At 59.5% G+C, this 16,331-nt stretch overlaps 1 protein-coding gene across 1 annotated transcript in view; it reads right to left on the bottom strand.

Annotated features, from left to right (window-relative positions):
- The window catches only part of TMEM8B (transmembrane protein 8B), a 40,388-nt gene extending 26,779 nt beyond the window's left edge, over positions 1-13,609 (bottom strand). The window contains exons 1-3 of the mRNA XM_050943573.1: positions 13,541-13,609; positions 7,974-8,163; positions 2,330-2,537 (exon numbers count right to left, since the gene is read on the bottom strand). Coding sequence (XP_050799530.1) covers positions 2,330-2,537; positions 7,974-8,163; positions 13,541-13,604 — 462 coding nt within the window. The 5' untranslated portion in view covers positions 13,605-13,609. The remainder of the gene's footprint in view (positions 1-2,329; positions 2,538-7,973; positions 8,164-13,540) is intronic.
- Between the last annotated feature and the right edge of the window lie 2,722 nt (positions 13,610-16,331).

The following is a 16,331-nucleotide window of genomic DNA, read 5'->3' as shown; positions in this document are numbered from 1 at the left end:
CCGAGGGGGGAGCCAGGTGACCTGACTTGCCCAGGAAAGAGCCCATGGGACGGCGGAGAGGACCGGTGGTGGTTAGTGCCTGGGCCGCGGGAAGCAGGACACGTGCTCCTGGATGGGGACTCGAGGGGGTCAGGAGGACTCGGGGCTTTGCTGTAACGTTCCAGTTGCTGCTCAGCACTGTCTGCACGTGTCCCAGTCAGGACCCACCCTGCTGCTGCCCCGCTGGCTGGGAGTCACTGCAGGCAGGAGCTCGGGGGGCTCTGCTCCCTTTGGGGGTGCAGCCTCCCCAAGGGGGCCAGTCCAGTGGACTCGCTGCAGGATCCTGGCTCCCAGGGGTGCTGGAGACTCTGAGGGTCGGTCCCAGGAGGGGACTGAGGGGCTGACCCCAGTGAGAGTGTGACCCTCAGGGGGCTGACACACTGAAGGGATCTGCCTGGGACTGTTCCAGAGCCTGCAGCTCCGTGACCCCTGGCCTCTCTGCAGGGTCCTTCCCATGGGGCTCGTCCTTCCACGACCAGCAGGGACTCCCAGCCCTTCTCCTGGGGCTGGGCCTCCGGCCGCGTCCCCAGCCCACCAGCCTCCAGGCTCCACAGAGCTCCTGGACCCGCACTTCAGCCCCTTGGTTCTGGGGCCCCAGACCCCTACCTGGGGCTGTGGCTAAGGCAGGCCACCCCAGCCCTCCTGACCCCCTGCTGAGTCCCAGCCCAGGGAGCCGCTCCCGCAGATAGCCAGCTGGCCACCCTCCTGGGGGTACCCCAGCAGCTGGCTTGATCCTGTTCAGGAGGAGGCTCCAGATTTATATCTGGCCCCATTTCCCCAGCAGATCTGCTGCTCCACCGAACACCTGTATCCTTAAAGAGAGCATGTCCCAGATCAGAGGTTGACTGGCCCCAGGGCCCACTACCCTTGAAAGGGGACAGACCCCCAGTACAGCACTCCTCTGCCAACACATTCATGGGCCACAGCTTGGCAGCCTCTGCCATAGGTAATGATGAGAACTCCCTGTCCCTCCCTGTGACCTTAGGAGTGTGATCTAATATCACTGAAAGGTGACAGGGCCAGAAAGAGTTAATTACCTCCCAGACTGACCTGAGCCAGGGCCAAACTTTAGAGACTGGTTGGGAAGATCTGTAAATGAGCAGAGCTTTGAAATGCAAGTCTGCATTGGGAGAGGTAGAAGGGGAGGTGTTTGCTCAGGTCTTGGGATGTAAGCAAACAAGTCTTGTCTATTGCTAGAGCTTTGCTTCGAAGACCAAAAAAGGAATATTAACATTTAAGAAGATACTTGAGTGAAATAGTGTTATTGTCTATGTGTCTCTTTGAAGGTTGTGGTAACCTGGATCTGAACTGTTTAATGGATAAATTACCCTGTGCTAATTGCCAGGATGGTTGGGAGAAGGAGTTAAGCCTATTGTTTTCTCAGGCCAAAAGACTGCTAGAAATGTATAAGAAGCCTGGGACACGATCCTTCTTCATCTCAGATCTGCTTTGGGTTTCAAGAGGGGGAAACCTTAAGCCACAAGGATTGAGATCCCCAGTCATTGACTGGAGCCACCTTGAATATGGACATTGGACTATAACCTCTGGACTATTTCTAAAAGGACTTTTGGCAACTACAAGCTCATCTCTACTATGTATCTGAACCTCAAGAATTGAATTCAAGTCTGTCTGTATATTGATCTTTTAACCAACTCTCTCTTTTCTTTTTCAATAATTTTTAGTTTAGTTAATAAAAAGTGGCTAATAGTATGTAGTTTGGGTAAGATCTAAGTTATAATTGAACCTGGGTGTGTGGCTGATCCTTTGGGATTGGAAGAACCTTTTCATTTATATGATGAGATAAGATTTTTCAGGAATCATCATCATATCTGACAGGTGTGTCTGGACGGAGGCCTGAGGCTGGGCCCTTTAAGGGAACTGCATGGTTTGAACTTCTGAGTAACCAGAGAGGTGCTGAAGAAGCTGTTCTGTGCTGGCTGGTAAATCTTAAGTATTGGAATAACCACCAGCTTCTGGGGTTTGTTTGCATGTTGTGTTTGCAGTTCACCCTAATTGAGTGACCTCAGCTGGCTCCCCCGGACAGCATCATTACACTCCCTCAGACAGAGCAATGGGGAATCCCTCACCTGTCCCCCAGGTAGAATGGAGAACCCCCTGCCACTCCCCCAGAGACAGCCCTGGGGAATCCCCCTCCCCTAGTCAGAGCAACAGGAGCCTTGCCCTGCACTGGCCCAGCCTGGGGCAGCTTTAGCGCCCTGCAGGGCATTGGCTTGTCCCTGCCTCTGGTGTCGGGGGCACGGCCATTAACCTTCCCCTGCTGGCCCCTCACCTTGACGGAGATCTTGCCCTCATCCTTGGGAAGGTGGGCGGCCAGGAACCAGTCTCCGGGCAGCGGGCTGGTGATGTTGAAGACACCGGTGGTGCGGTTCGGCAGACTCCAGGTGAGGGTGAGAGTGAAGGAGCCGGGGACGGCCGTGTCCCGGGGAAAGTGGGTGTGGAGGGGGGCGATGACGGGGGGAGCCCCGGAGCGGAAATACCTGCAGGACAGAGAGCATGTGAGATGGGAGCAGGCGGGCAGAGAGAGCAGCCAAGTGGCTGGCAGGTGGGGATGGTGGCGCCAGCAGCAGGATCCTGACACCAGCAGCCCTCACGGACGTTGCGCCTGGGCAGATACAGCCCAGTCCCACCCTCGCTGTGCCGAGGCCCCACAATCCCGACCCGAAACACTCAGGGAAGCACGACTCCGGCATGTCACAGGGAGAGACTCCAGGGTTCCAACATGGGGTAGGGCCCCCCATGCCATACGGGGTCAGTATCAGGCTGAGGGAGGGCTGCAGGAATAGCCCACCCTGGCCAGTTGCCAGCTGGATCTTACAGCACCTCAAAGGGCTGGAGGGAGCTGTGGGAATGGGAGGCTGTGTGTGTGTCTGTGTGTCTGTGTGTGTGTGTGTGTGTGTGTGTCCATAGACTCATAGACTCCAGGACTGGAAGGGACCTCGAGAGGTCATCGAGTCCAGTCCCCTGCCCTCATGGCAGGACCAAATATTGTCTAGACCATCCCTAATAGACATTTATCTAACCTACTCTTAAATATCTCCAGAGATGGAGTTTCCACAACTTCCCTAGGCAATCTATTCCAGTGTTTAACTACCCTGACAGTTAGGAACTTTTTCCTAACATCCAACCTAAATCTCCCTTGCTGCAGTTTAAGCCCATTGCTTCTTGTTGTATCCTTAGAGGCTAAGGTGAACAAGTTTTCTCCCTCCTCCTGATGACACCCTTTTAGATACCTGAAATCTGCTATCATGTCCCCTCTCAGTCTTCTCTTTTCCAGACTAAACAAACCCAGTTCCTTCAGCCTTCCTTCATAGGTCATGTTCTCAAGACCTTTAATCATTCTTGTTGCTCTTCTCTGGACCCTCTCCAATTTCTCCACATCTTTCTTGAAATGCGGTGCCCAGAACTGGACACAATACTCCAGTTGAGGCCTAACCAGCGCAGAGTAAAGCGGAAGAATGACTTCTCGTGTCTTCTTTACAACACACCTGTTAATGCATCCCAGAATCACATTTGCTTTTTTTGCAACAGTATCACACTGTTGACTCATATTAAGCTTGTGGTCTACTATGACCCCTAGATCTCTTTCTGCCATACTCCTTCCTAGACAGTCTCTTCCCATTCTGTATGTGTGAAACTGATTGTTCCTTCCTAAGTGGAGCACTTTGCATTTGTCTTTATTGAACTTCATCCTGTTTACCTCAGACCATTTCTCCAATTTGTCCAGATCATTTTGAATTTTGACCCTGTCCTCCAAAGCAGTTGCAATCCGTCCCAGTTTGGTATCGTCCGCAAACTTAATAAGCGTACTTTCTATGCCAACATCTAAATCGTTGATGAAGATATTGAACAGAGCCGGTCCCAAAACAACCCCCTGAGGAACCCCACTTGTTATACCTTTCCAGCAGGATTGGGAGCCATTAACAACTACTCTCTGAGTACGGTTATCCAGCCAGTTATGTGTCCATGTGTGTAGGGGTGTGTGCATATGCGTGCGTGAGTGTGTGCATGTGTGCATGCGCACAAGGTGTGACAAAGGGGGATGGTCTGTAGTATCTGCATGACTCCTATGAGTGCCTCCATTTCCCTCTGCACTTTGCATTGTTACCCGGGGGGGTGGTAAGTCTGCTCCAGGGAGGAGAGGGTGTCCTGGGCTGTCTGGGCCCCAGTGCAGAGGGTTGTTAAGGAGCTGGCTGCACCTCGTGGTGATGCTGGATCCCAGCGAGGCCATAGCACTCCCAGTGCCCAGCACATGGACACCCAGAGACCCCTGGCCAAGGGGCAGGAGGTCCCCCCAGCTCTCAGCAGGTAAGCTGGGAAGAGATTACCGCTCAAGGACAAAGGGCTGAGACAGGCCAGGCAGAGGGTACAGAGCGGGCTCCTGGAGGGAGCTGGCTACTCGCTTCTGAGCCTGACCTGCCGAGGGAGCAAGAGGGGGCCAGTGCCTGAGCTGGGGCCAGGCCTGGGGAGATGCTCTCTCGGCCAGGTGGACGATGCTTCAGCCTGAAGGTCTCTGGGCTGAGCTCAGGGCTGCCCATGGGGTCTCCAGGTGCCAGACAAACCCTGCTCTGGAACAGGCTGCCGGGTGCCGCTGCAGACCCTGGCTGGGGGCATCGGTCCCTGCGGAGGGGACACGGCTCACCCAGGGGCTGGCTGGGTGGGACTCGCTGGGCAGGGCCCGGGGTGGAGCAGGAGGGAGGGAGCCCAGGGCTCTGGTTGGGAGGTAGTGGGACTGTGGTTCCTATGCTGGAGGAACCTCTTGGGGGTCTGGCCCACTGACCGACTCCTCCAAGGTGCTGCATGGTGCCAGCTGGCTGAGGGGTGTTTGGTCTGTATGGGGATCCCGAGGTCAGATATACACCCATTCACACCTGGCTGGTATGAGAGGGCCCTGCCGAGAGTTAGCAGCCACCAGCTCTCAGTCCCAGCCACACGACTGCATGGACAATATTTAAGGAGTTGTGTGTCTATCCTGGCGATTATGCTCATAAAGCCTGGGGGTGAGAACAGCGCCCAGGTGACAGGCCTCTGCAGGCTCCCGTCAGGGGGGTAAGACGCTGCTCCCTCTCGTTGTTTGGTGTTGTGCATTGTGTGTCTCACATGTAGGTGCGAGGTTATGAGTGTAATATAATAGCTCATTGAAAGGTGACACAGGGCCAGAAAAAGTTAATTACCTCAGAGGTTTCAGAGTGGCAGCCGTGTTAGTCTGTATCAGCAAAAACAACGAGGAGTCCTTGGGGCACCTTGGAGACTAACACATTTATTTGAGCATGAGCTTTTGCGGGCTACAACCCACTTCATCAGATGCATGCAGTGGAAAATACAGTAGCAGGATTATTTATACATAGTACATGAAAAGATGGGAATTGCCTTACTAAGTGGGGGGGTCAGTGCTAACGAGACAATTCAATGAACAGTAGAATACCAAGGGAGGAAAAATCACTTTTGTCTTGGTAATGAGGGTGGCCCATTTCAAACAGTTGACAAGAAGGTGTGAGTATCAGCAGGGGGAAATTAGTTTTTGTAATGACCCATCCACTCCCAGTCTTCAGTCGGACCTAATTTGATGGTGTCCAGTTTGCATATTAGTTCTGCAGAACTGGAATTAATTTGCAAACTGGACACCACCAAATTAGGCTGGAATAAAGACTGGGAGTGGATGGGTCATTACAAAACCTAAATATACCTGCTACTGTATTTTTCACTCCATGCATCTGATGCAGTGGGTTCTAGCCCACAAAGAATTAACTCACAGACTGACATGACCCATGGCCGAACTTTAAAGACTTGTTGGGAAGAGATGTCTATTGCTATGATTTTGATTCAAAGATAATAACAAAAAAGGAATATTAACATTTAGGAAGACACTGGAGTGAAATAGTATTATTGTCTATGTGTCTCTTTGAAGGTTGTGGTAACCTGAATCTGAACTGTTTAATGGATAAATTACCCTGTGCTAATTGCCAGGATGGTTGGAAGGAGAGTTGAGCCTATTGTTTTCTCAGGCCAAAAGGCTGTTGAAAATGTATAAGAAGCCTGGGACACGATCCTGCTTCGTCTCAGATCTGCTTTGGGTTTCAAGAGGGGGAAACCTTAAGCCACAAGGATTGAGATCCCCAGTCACTGACTGGAGTCACCCTGAATATGGACATTGGACTATAACCTATGGACTATTTCTAAAAGGACTTTTGGCAACTACAAACTCATCTCTGCCATGTATCTGAACCTCAAGAAATTGGATTCAAATCTGTCTGTATATTGATCTTCCAACCAACTCTCTCTCTTTTCTTTTTTAATAATTTTTAGTTTAGTTAATAAGAATTGGCTGTAAGTGTGTATTTTGGGTAAGACCTAAGTTATCATTTGACCTGGGTCTGGGGCTTGGTCCTTTGGGATCAGGAGAACCTTTTTTTTCTTTTCTTTTACTGGGGTGTTGGTTTTCATAACCATTCGTCCCCATAACAAGTGGCCCTGGTGGTGATACTGGGAGACTGGAGTGTCTAAGGGAATTGCTTGTGTGACTTGTTGTTAGCCAGTGGGGTGAGACCAAATTCCTCTTAGTCTGGCTGGTTTGGTGCCTTAGAGGTGGAGAAACTCCAGCCTGGGGCTGTGACTGCCCTGCTCTGGGCAATTTGTCCTGAACTGATACTCTCAGTGCTGTCCTGCTAGAGGTTGCATCGTTACAGTATGTCCAGGTGCTCACGGAGCCACTGGCTAACCAAGCCTGTGAAATCTACCCGGAAGGAAAAACAACAGGCAGGGGCATCTCGCTCATGAATGGGGACAATGGACCCTTTGGCTACAGCGAAGGGTGCAGAGACACCCGGAGCACGTCCTGGCTCATGAGACGGGGCTCACACCTGTCGGGCTGGAGAGCATAGAGCTTGGGGGGCATGCGGGTAGCTGGATTATTAAACCTAGACTTGCGTGGGATGATTTTATTTTACATGTAACCATCTGTTTCCAAGACTTCCTTTTGCCATCACTTAAATCTCTACTTCGTGAAATAAACTTAAGATGAGAACAGCCCCGCTGGGTCAGACCAAGGGTCCATCCAGCCCAGTGTCCTGTCTCTGACATTGGCCAGTGCCAGGAGCCCCAGAGGGAATGAACAGAACTGGGCAATTTATCGAGTGATCCATCCCGTCATCCAGTCCCAGCATCTGGCAACAGAGGTTGAGGGATGCCCAGAGCATGGGGTTGTGCCCCGATCATCCTGGCTAAAAGCCATTGATTGACCTATCCTCCAGGAACTGATCTAGTTCTTTTTTGAACCCAGTTATACTTTTGGCCTTCACAACATCTCCTGGCCGTGAGTGCCACAGGTTGATGGTGCGTTGTGTGAAGAAATATCTCCTTTTGTCTGTTTTAAACCTGCTGCCTGTTCATTTCATTGGTTGTCCCCCTGGCCTTGTGTTATGGGAAGGGTAAATAACACTTCCCAATCCCTTTCCCCACACTCACCATACACTCGTATACTTGTTTGCACTACACACCGAGCTCCGAGCTGCGTGCTAGGTGCAGCGCTGGTGTGAGGGGAAGCTGAGGTGCACAGCCTCCTGGGGCGCAGGGTCTGAACCCTGGGTGTCTGGTGGACCAGGGGTTGGGCATACCAGGGGGACACTTGGAGGGAGACAGACAGCGGGGCCTGCGCGGGTGGAGAGGGGCACGTTGTGTTGTCCATGGCAGGTGGATTCAGGAAGGTGGCCCTGGTGGGCACAGCCCAGGCTCCTTTGTGCTAAGGGCAGGTGGGAGAGAGCGGCCTTGCAGCCCTGGGGGAGAGTCACGTGTTCCCAGAAGGGGGCCAGCACCTGCACGACAGTCCCTATGTGCCAGCCCAGCTGGGCCCCGCCCCAAAGAATCCAGGCACCGGAGTCCCAGGCCCACGCTGAGCTCTCAGCCCCCCTGGCACTCACACGGTGACGCTGCGGTCTGGGCACTGGTCCCCGAAGGTGCCGCCCTGCTCCTTGAAGGTGATGAGGTTCCAGACGGCGACCAGGGTGTCCTCGGGGATGCGGAAGTGGAAGAGCTCGATGCTGGCGAAGGAGCGGAAGGGGTTGAGCTTGCGCGGCGTGCGGGTGAAGTAATCGGTCACGAAGAGCCCGTCTGCAAGAGGGCATGGGGGGGAGGGGAAGGAAGAGGGGCCATGAGCCAGCGTGGGCTGCGATGTAGGAAGCCCCAGCCTGCCCAGCCCACGGGCCCATCGCGCCTGGACTCCTGGCTCTGCCAGGGCCCCGCACCAGCCACCTCAGAGGGAGGGGCAGGAACCCCGCTGTGGCCAACGTGGAACAGCTTGTCCATGGGGAGCTCCCCCAACGTCCCCGCTGGGGCAGGCTCATCTCATGCCCCTTCCATTCTCCTCCTCTCCGATGTGCCTGGCAGGCCTCCTGCTCCCCAGGAATGGCCAATCCTTGCCTGAGCCCTGCTGAGCTGGAGGCTGCAGAGATCCCTTGTGGCGGTGAGTTCCGCAGGCTGATGGTGCACCATGTGCAGAAAGTGTTTCCGTTGCCCCATATGAATTTGCTGCCCTTCAGTTCCTGGAGCGCCCCCTTGGCTGGTGTCAGGGGGCAGGTGACAGCCAGCCCCAGCCTCCCATCTCTAACCGCTCGTTACCCCGTGTCTCTGTCACATCCCAGTTCTGATTCCTTCCAGATGCTTTGGGGGGGGGGTTCTCCTGGCCCAACTCTGAGCCTGCCTCTGAGCCCCTTGAATTTCCAGCCTCCTAGAGAGAGGTGACCCGCACCCGGGTCCATCACACCCTGTGACTCCATCAGCATTACAATGCTTCCCTGACCCCGTCCTGCCCCGTGCGCTCCCCGGCATCACTCACGTCCCTGTCCCGTGCCCAGTTGCTGCATGACACCCTGTTCTGTCCTGCCCCATTCCCCCTGCCCATCGATCCGGCTTTCCCAGGTATCTGAGCCCCCCTGCCCCCAGGCCAGGACACATGGCCCCACCCCCCGCACAGCCAGCTCAAGGGCTCAGTGCTTTGAACTGACATGAGTTTGGAAACTCCACATCTGCAGAGTCAGGGGGTCTCCCCCCACCCTCCCCCGGTGCTGAGCGACCAGGTACAGGGCCTGCCAGGGGCTCAGCGCTGACTGGACCCCAGCCTGGGGGGCCATCTGGCTGCCTGCTTTCAGGCTCCCAGTTCTGCCCTCCTCTGGGGCACCTCGGGGGGTACCTGTCCCAGCACTCTGGGACTGATCCCCTTCGTCTTCAGAGCCTCCCGGTCTTGGGAGGGGGTGAGGGGACAGGGCAAGCCACGCCGGGAGCGCTGCCTGCCGGGAGGTGGGAGACACGAACTGCACAGGGCGTGGTAACACCAGCCAGGTATGTGCGCCCCGCACCCACAGCAGCCCTAGGGAGAACCCTTCTGTGCCCCTGCACGGAGTCAGGGGAGAGCTCCGAGCCAGGCCTGGATCGCTACAGCCCCTACAACAGCTCTGGCCTCAGATTCACAAGACGAGGACACATGCATGTCCTGTGCCTTGTACTATCTACCATTCCAGGCTGTGTGGGCCATGCACCCTGTGCCAAGCCAGGCTGTGAATGCCGCGTACCATCTGCCATGCCAGGCTGTGAATGCCATGTACCATCTGCCATGTCAGGCTGTGTGGGCCGTGCACCCTGTGCCATGCCGGCCGTGAACGCCGTGCACCCTGTGCCAGGCCGTGAACGCTGTATACCATCTGCCATGCCAGACTGTGTGGGCCGTGCTCCCTGTGCCATGCCAGGCCGTGAATGCCGTGCACCCTGTGCCGGGCCGTGACCGCTGTATACCATCTGCCATGCCAGGCTGTGGGCCGTGCACCCTTTGCTATGCCGGGCCATGAACGCCATGCACCCTGTGCCATGCCGGGCCGTGAATGCTGTGCACCCTGTGCCGGGCCATGACCGCTGTATACCATCTGCCATGCCAGGCTGTGTGTGCCATGCACCCTGTGCCATGCCGGGCCGTGAATGCCGTGCACCTTGTGCCGGGCCGTGACCGCTGTATACCATCTGCCATGCCAGGCTGTGGGCCGTGCACCTTGTGCTATGCCGGGCCATGAACGCCATGCGCCTGTGCCATGCCGGGCCATGAACGCCATGCACCCTGTGCTGGGCCGTGAACGCTGTATACCATCTGCCATGCCAGGCTGTGTGTGCCATGCACTCTGTGCCATGCCGGGCCGTGAACGCCGTGTACCATCTGCCATGCCAGGCTGTGTGGGCCATGCACCCTGTGCCATGCTGGGCCGTGAATGCCATGCACCCTGTGCTGGGCCGTGAACGCCATATATCATCTGCCATGCCAGGCTGTGTGGGCCATGCACTCTGTGCCATGCCGGGCCGTGAACGCCATATACCATCTGCCATGCCAGGCTGTGTGGGCCATGCACTCTGTGCCATGCTGGGCCATGAAAGCCATGCACCCTGTGCTGGGCCGTGAACGCCATATACCATCTGCCATGCCAGGCTGTGTGGGCCATGCACCCTGTGCCATGCCGGGCCGTGAACGCCATGCACCCAGTGCTGGGCCGTGAACACCATATACCATCTGCCATGCCAGGCTGTGTGTGCCGTGCACTGTGCCATGCTGGGCCATGAACGCCATGAACCCTGTGCCATGCCGGACCATGCATGCCATGCACCCTGTGCCACACATGGCCATGAACACTATGTACCATCTGCCACGGCAGGCTGTGTGGGCTGTGTGCCCTGTGCCATGCCAGGCCGGGAACGCTGTGCACCCTGTGCCATGCCAGGCCATGCATGCCATGCACCCTGTGCCATGTGGGGCTCTGCTGTGCTATCCATGCATGCAGACCCATGCTGGACTATTGTCCCAAGAAGGCCACACTCCTGGTAGCTGGGGCATGGTGTGTTTGGATAGGAGCTTCATTCCCAGCTGCCTGCCTGCTCCATGCACCGAATAGACCCAGTGGTGCTGCTATGCCCCTGGCACCAAGCAGCTGGTACCGTATGGGCTCTGCCCGGGTAGAGATGTGCCCCCAGCCACTCGTCCTGCACCACGTGGAGTTCTGCTGCTCCGTGGCTGATGGGCAGCACCTCTCCCCAGGCACAGGAGCATGTGTCTTGGAATGTTTCAGTGGGCACCTTGTGGCATCTGCTCCTGGGGCAGGAAGCCCGGGTGCGACTGATGCCTATGCCTCATGCTGGGCCCCTGCAAGGCCAACTCTGCCCTGCAGGCCTGTTGACTGGGCAGCCTCGTCCTCACTAAGGTACATGCTGCCAGGTTTCCACAGGGCTCTGCCCCATGGCACCAATGCGGGAGTCCTCTGACAGCTCTGCGCCATCTGCTGTGCCATGGAGTGAGCTGGAGAGCCCCCCACCCCAGCCAGGCTGCAGCTGTCCCAGCACACAGCATGCCAACGGCGACGTCCTGCTCCCACCACCTCAGGTTGAGTCCAGTCCCGGCTCTGGCTGGGACTCGCCTTCCCCAACACCAGTCCCGTGCCAGAGCAGCGGGCGTGGGGCTGCCGGGGCTGCTCTGCCACAGCGCAGTGACAAGGAATGAGACCACGGTGAAATGGAAGCAGGGCACAGGGAGGCACCTCCATGTCCAGCCCCATCCAGAGGGCACAGGGCAAACCGCACGGGCTGCGTTCTCAGGGCGGGGGGGGATGACAGTCACATGCGGGTGTGTCTGGGGGCCGGTGACGCCAGGCTGTGAGGCGATCTCTCCGTAGAGCCCCCTCGGCAGCGTGCCTTCGCCGGCTCAGCTGACCTGCGGCTGGGGAATATTGCTGTGCCCAGCCCAGGCATTCTCCCGCCAGTCAGGACAGAGGCTGCTCTGCCAGCCCTGGCCCTGGTGATGCAGCCTGGGGAGCAGATGCCCCATGTCTCCTGCTGTCGGCCTGGAGGAGGTGGGATCTGGCTCCCAGAACTGGCTGGGCTGCCACGGGCCTGGCAGCAACTGCATCAAAGCAGGAGGCTGGTGACGGGAGCTGAGCTGAGCATCACTGTCCCTGGTGGGACCGAGCGTCCAGTGCAACCATCCCAAGAGCCAGAATGATCACGGCCAAATGTTCCTCCCTGGGAGCTCGCCAGGCAGCCCCCAGCAGCTCTCCCCCCCGGCTCCAGGGCTGATATGAATGACAGCCCCCGCCAGCAAGCCTGCGAGCAGGAGCCACTCCTGGGCAGGGCCCTCAGGCCCGGTGCTGGGGCTGTCACCTGCCTGTCTGCTCAGCACAAGTCAGCTCAAGGGAGCCAGCTGGAGCGAGAGGTGTCCGGGCACTGAACCCACCACTCCTCGTGCTGCGTGTGCACGTGGGGGGTGCCTGTGTACAGACGTGTGCAGACACAGCCGGCTGTACCCTGACGTACACACCTAGCCAAGGCTGTGCCTTCAGCTGCCCTCGCCATCAGTACCAGCGCTGTCACCCTGAGCCATAGTTCAAGGGGGCACATCCAATCTCCTGCTCCGCCCTCCCCACAGAAACGCGCCCGTCAGGTGTGCCCAGCGCCAGCCATTCTGCAGTAACCACACGCCCTGGGTGCCGGTGGCAATATCTCCACTTCCACCCTGGGGATAAACCCTGCTCCTGCTGTGTGTCACCTGCCCCTGCCCTGGGGAGTCGTGACCCCACACAGCCAGGCAGGGCGACTCCCCAGGGCTGCCTGAGGGCTCTGGACCCTGGCCAGACCCCCGTGGGTGGGGCTCCCCATGGACGGAGGCAGAGTCACACCCCCGCTGAGAGCACGGGGCCAGGCAGGGACTGAGCTGCCAGCAAGAGCCAGGAGGCTGGGCAGTGACACCACCCAGGGAGCGGGTGGGTGGCAGGGGGTGTGACATGGGGACACTACCGGGGAAGGGACAGCTCCCCCTCACCTCTCTGGGGATCAGCACCGGGGTAGAGACAGCTCCCACCCCGGGGATCAGCACTGAGGCAGGGACAGCTCCCCCCCCCCCCCCGAGGATCAGCACTGGGACAGGGACAGCTCCCCTCCTCACTGGGGATCAGCAGCGGGGCAGGGACAGCTCCCCCCCCCGGGGATCAGCACTGGGACAGGGACAGCTCCCCCCCCCGGGGATCAGCAGCGGGGCAGGGACAGCTCCCCCCCCCGGGGATCAGCACTGGGACAGGGACAGCTCCCCCCCCCCGGGGATCAGCACCGGGGCAGGGACAGCTCCCCCCCCCGGGGATCAGCACTGGGACAGGGACAGCTCCCCCCCCCCCGGGGATCAGCACCGGGGCAGGGACAGCTCCCCCCACCTCTCTGGGGATCAGCACCGGGGTAGACAGCTGCCCCCCCGGGGATCAGAACCAGGGCAGGGACAGCTCCCCCCACCTCTCTGGGGATCAGCACCGGGGCAGGGACAGCTCCCCCCCCCGGGGATCAGCACTGGGACAGGGACAGCTCCCCCCCCCCCCCCCCGGGGATCAGCACCGGGGCAGGGACCCCCCCCAGGGCAGGGAGTCCCCCAGGCCCCTCTAGGGCCCCCCAGCCCCTGCGGCCCCCCAGCCCCACTCACCGGGCAGGGGCCCCGCGCCGAGCAGCAGCAGCAGCAGCACCAGCAGCCGCCGCCGCCGGGCCATGCTCCGCGCCGCGCTCCCCCGGCCCGCACCATCCCCGCAGCGCCCGCAGCCATGACGTCAGCCGAGCGCCTGCCCATTGGCCCGGCGCACCTCGAGCACCCCGGAGGCCGCCGCCGATTGGCCGAGCCGCTGCCACTCACCGCGCCGCCCGCCCCTGCCGCTGCCGCTGCCGCGGATGGGGCTGGTGGGCATGGGGTGAGATGGGGCGGTGCTGGGGCAGAGCAGGGGAGGGAGGCAGGTTGGGTGGGATGATGGAGGTGGGTCGGAGCGGGATGGAGCAGGGTGGATGGGGTGAGATGGGGCGGTGGTGGGGCAGAGCAGGGGAATGGAGGAGGGTTGAGGGGGTGTAGGGTAGAGCGGGGGATGGAGACAGGTTGGGTGGAGGTGGGATGAGAGGAGGCTGTGGGATGAAGCAGGGTGGATGGGGTGAGATGGGGCAGTGCTGGGGCAGAGCAGGGGAGGGAGGCAGGTTGGGTGGGATGATGGAGGTGGGTCAGAGCGGGATGGAGCAGGGTGGATGGGGTGAGACGGGGCGGTGCTGGGGCAGAGCAGGGGAGGGAGGCAGGGATGATGGAGGTGGGTGATAGAGGTGGGTCGGAGCGGGATGGAGCAGGGTGGATGGGGTGAGATGGGGCGGTGGTGGGGCAGAGCAGGGGAATGGAGGAGGGTTGAGGGGGTGTAGGGTAGAGCGGGGGATGGAGGCAGGTTGGGTGGAGGTGGGATGAGAGGAGGCTGTGGGATGAAGCAGGGTGGATGGGGTGAGATGGGGCGGTGCTGGGGCAGAGCAGGGGAGGGAGGCAGGTTGGGTGGGATGATGGAGGTGGGTCGGAGCGGGATGGAGCGGGGTGGATGGGGTGAGATGGGGCGGTGGTGGGGCAGAGCAGGGGAATGGAGGAGGGTTGAGGGGGTGTAGGGTAGAGCGGGGGATGGAGACAGGTTGGGTGGAGGTGGGATGAGAGGAGGCTGTGGGATGAAGCAGGGTGGATGGGGTGAGATGGGGCAGTGCTGGGGCAGAGCAGGGGAGGGAGGCAGGTTGGGTGGGATGATGGAGGTGGGTCAGAGCGGGATGGAGCAGGGTGGATGGGGTGAGACGGGGCGGTGCTGGGGCAGAGCAGGGGAGGGAGGCAGGGATGATGGAGGTGGGTGATAGAGGTGGGTCGGAGCGGGATGGAGCAATGTGGATGGGGTGAGATGGGGCGGTGGTGGGGCAGAGCAGGGGAATGGAGGAGGGTTGAGGGGGTGTAGGGTAGAGCGGGGGATGGAGACAGGTTGGGTGGAGGTGGGATGAGAGGAGGCTGTGGGATGAAGCAGGGTGGATGGGGTGAGATGGGGCGGTGCTGGGGCAGAGCAGGGGAGGGAGGCAGGTTGGGTGGGATGATGGAGGTGGGTCGGAGCGGGATGGAGCAGGGTGGATGGGGTGAGACGGAGCGGTGCTGGGGCAGAGCAGGGGAGGGAGGCAGGGATGATGGAGGTGGGTGATAGAGGTGGGGCGATGGAGGTGGGGCGGAGCGGGATGGTGCGGGGTGGAAGGGGTGAGATGGGGCGGTGGTGGGGCAGAGCAGGGGAATGGAGGAGGGTTGGGTGGGATGATGGAGATGGGGCAGAGCAGGGGGATGAGATGAGGCAGAGATGGATCTGAGCAGGGAATGGAGGCAGATTTGGGTGGGATGATGGAGGTGGGTCAGAGCGGGATGGAGCAGGGTGGATGGGGTGAGATGGGGCGGTGCTGGGGCAGAGCAGGGGAGGGAGGCAGGTTGGGTGGGATGATGGAGGTGGGTCGGAGCGGGATGGAGCGGGGTGGATGGGGTGAGATGGGGCGGTGGTGGAGCAGAGCAGGGGAATGGAGGAGGGTTGAGGGGGTGTAGGGTAGAGCGGGGGATGGAGACAGGTTGGGTGGAGGTGGGATGAGAGGAGGCTGTGGGATGAAGCAGGGTGGATGGGGTGAGATGGGGCGGTGCTGGGGCAGAGCAGGGGAGGGAGGCAGGTTGGGTGGGATGATGGAGGTGGGTCGGAGCGGGATGGAGCAGGGTGGATGGGGTGAGACGGAGCGGTGCTGGGGCAGAGCAGGGGAGGGAGGCAGGGATGATGGAGGTGGGTGATAGAGGTGGGGCGATGGAGGTGGGGCGGAGCGGGATGGTGCGGGGTGGAAGGGGTGAGATGGGGCGGTGGTGGGGCAGAGCAGGGGAATGGAGGAGGGTTGGGTGGGATGATGGAGATGGGGCAGAGCAGGGGGATGAGATGGATCTGAGCAGGGAATGGAGGCAGATTTGGGTGGGATGATGGAGGTGGGTCAGAGCGGGATGGAGCAGGGTGGATGGGGTGAGATGGGGCGGTGCTGGGGCAGAGCAGGGGAGGGAGGCAGGTTGGGTGGGATGATGGAGGTGGGTCAGAGCGGGATGGTGCGGGGTGGATGGGGTGAGATGGGGCGGTGGTGGGGCAGAGCAGGGGAGGGAGGCAGGGATGATGGAGGTGGGTGATGGAGGTGGGGCGGAGCGGGATGGTGCGGGGTGGATGGGGTGAGATGGGGCGGTGGTGGGGCAGAGCAGGGGAATGGAGGAGGGTTCGGTGGGATGATGGAGATGGGGCAGAGCAGGGGGATGAGATGAGGCAGAGATGGATCTGAGCAGGGAATGGAGGCAGATTTGGGTGGGATGATGGAGGTGGGTCAGAGCGGGATGGAGCAGGGTGGATGGGGTGAGACGGGGCGGTGCTGGGGCAGAGCAGGGG

Source organism: Gopherus flavomarginatus, chromosome 3 (genome assembly GCF_025201925.1).
Source record: "Gopherus flavomarginatus isolate rGopFla2 chromosome 3, rGopFla2.mat.asm, whole genome shotgun sequence".
NCBI classification, from domain to species: Eukaryota; Metazoa; Chordata; order Testudines; family Testudinidae; genus Gopherus; species Gopherus flavomarginatus.
This window is presented reverse-complemented; position numbering and strand designations above follow the sequence as displayed.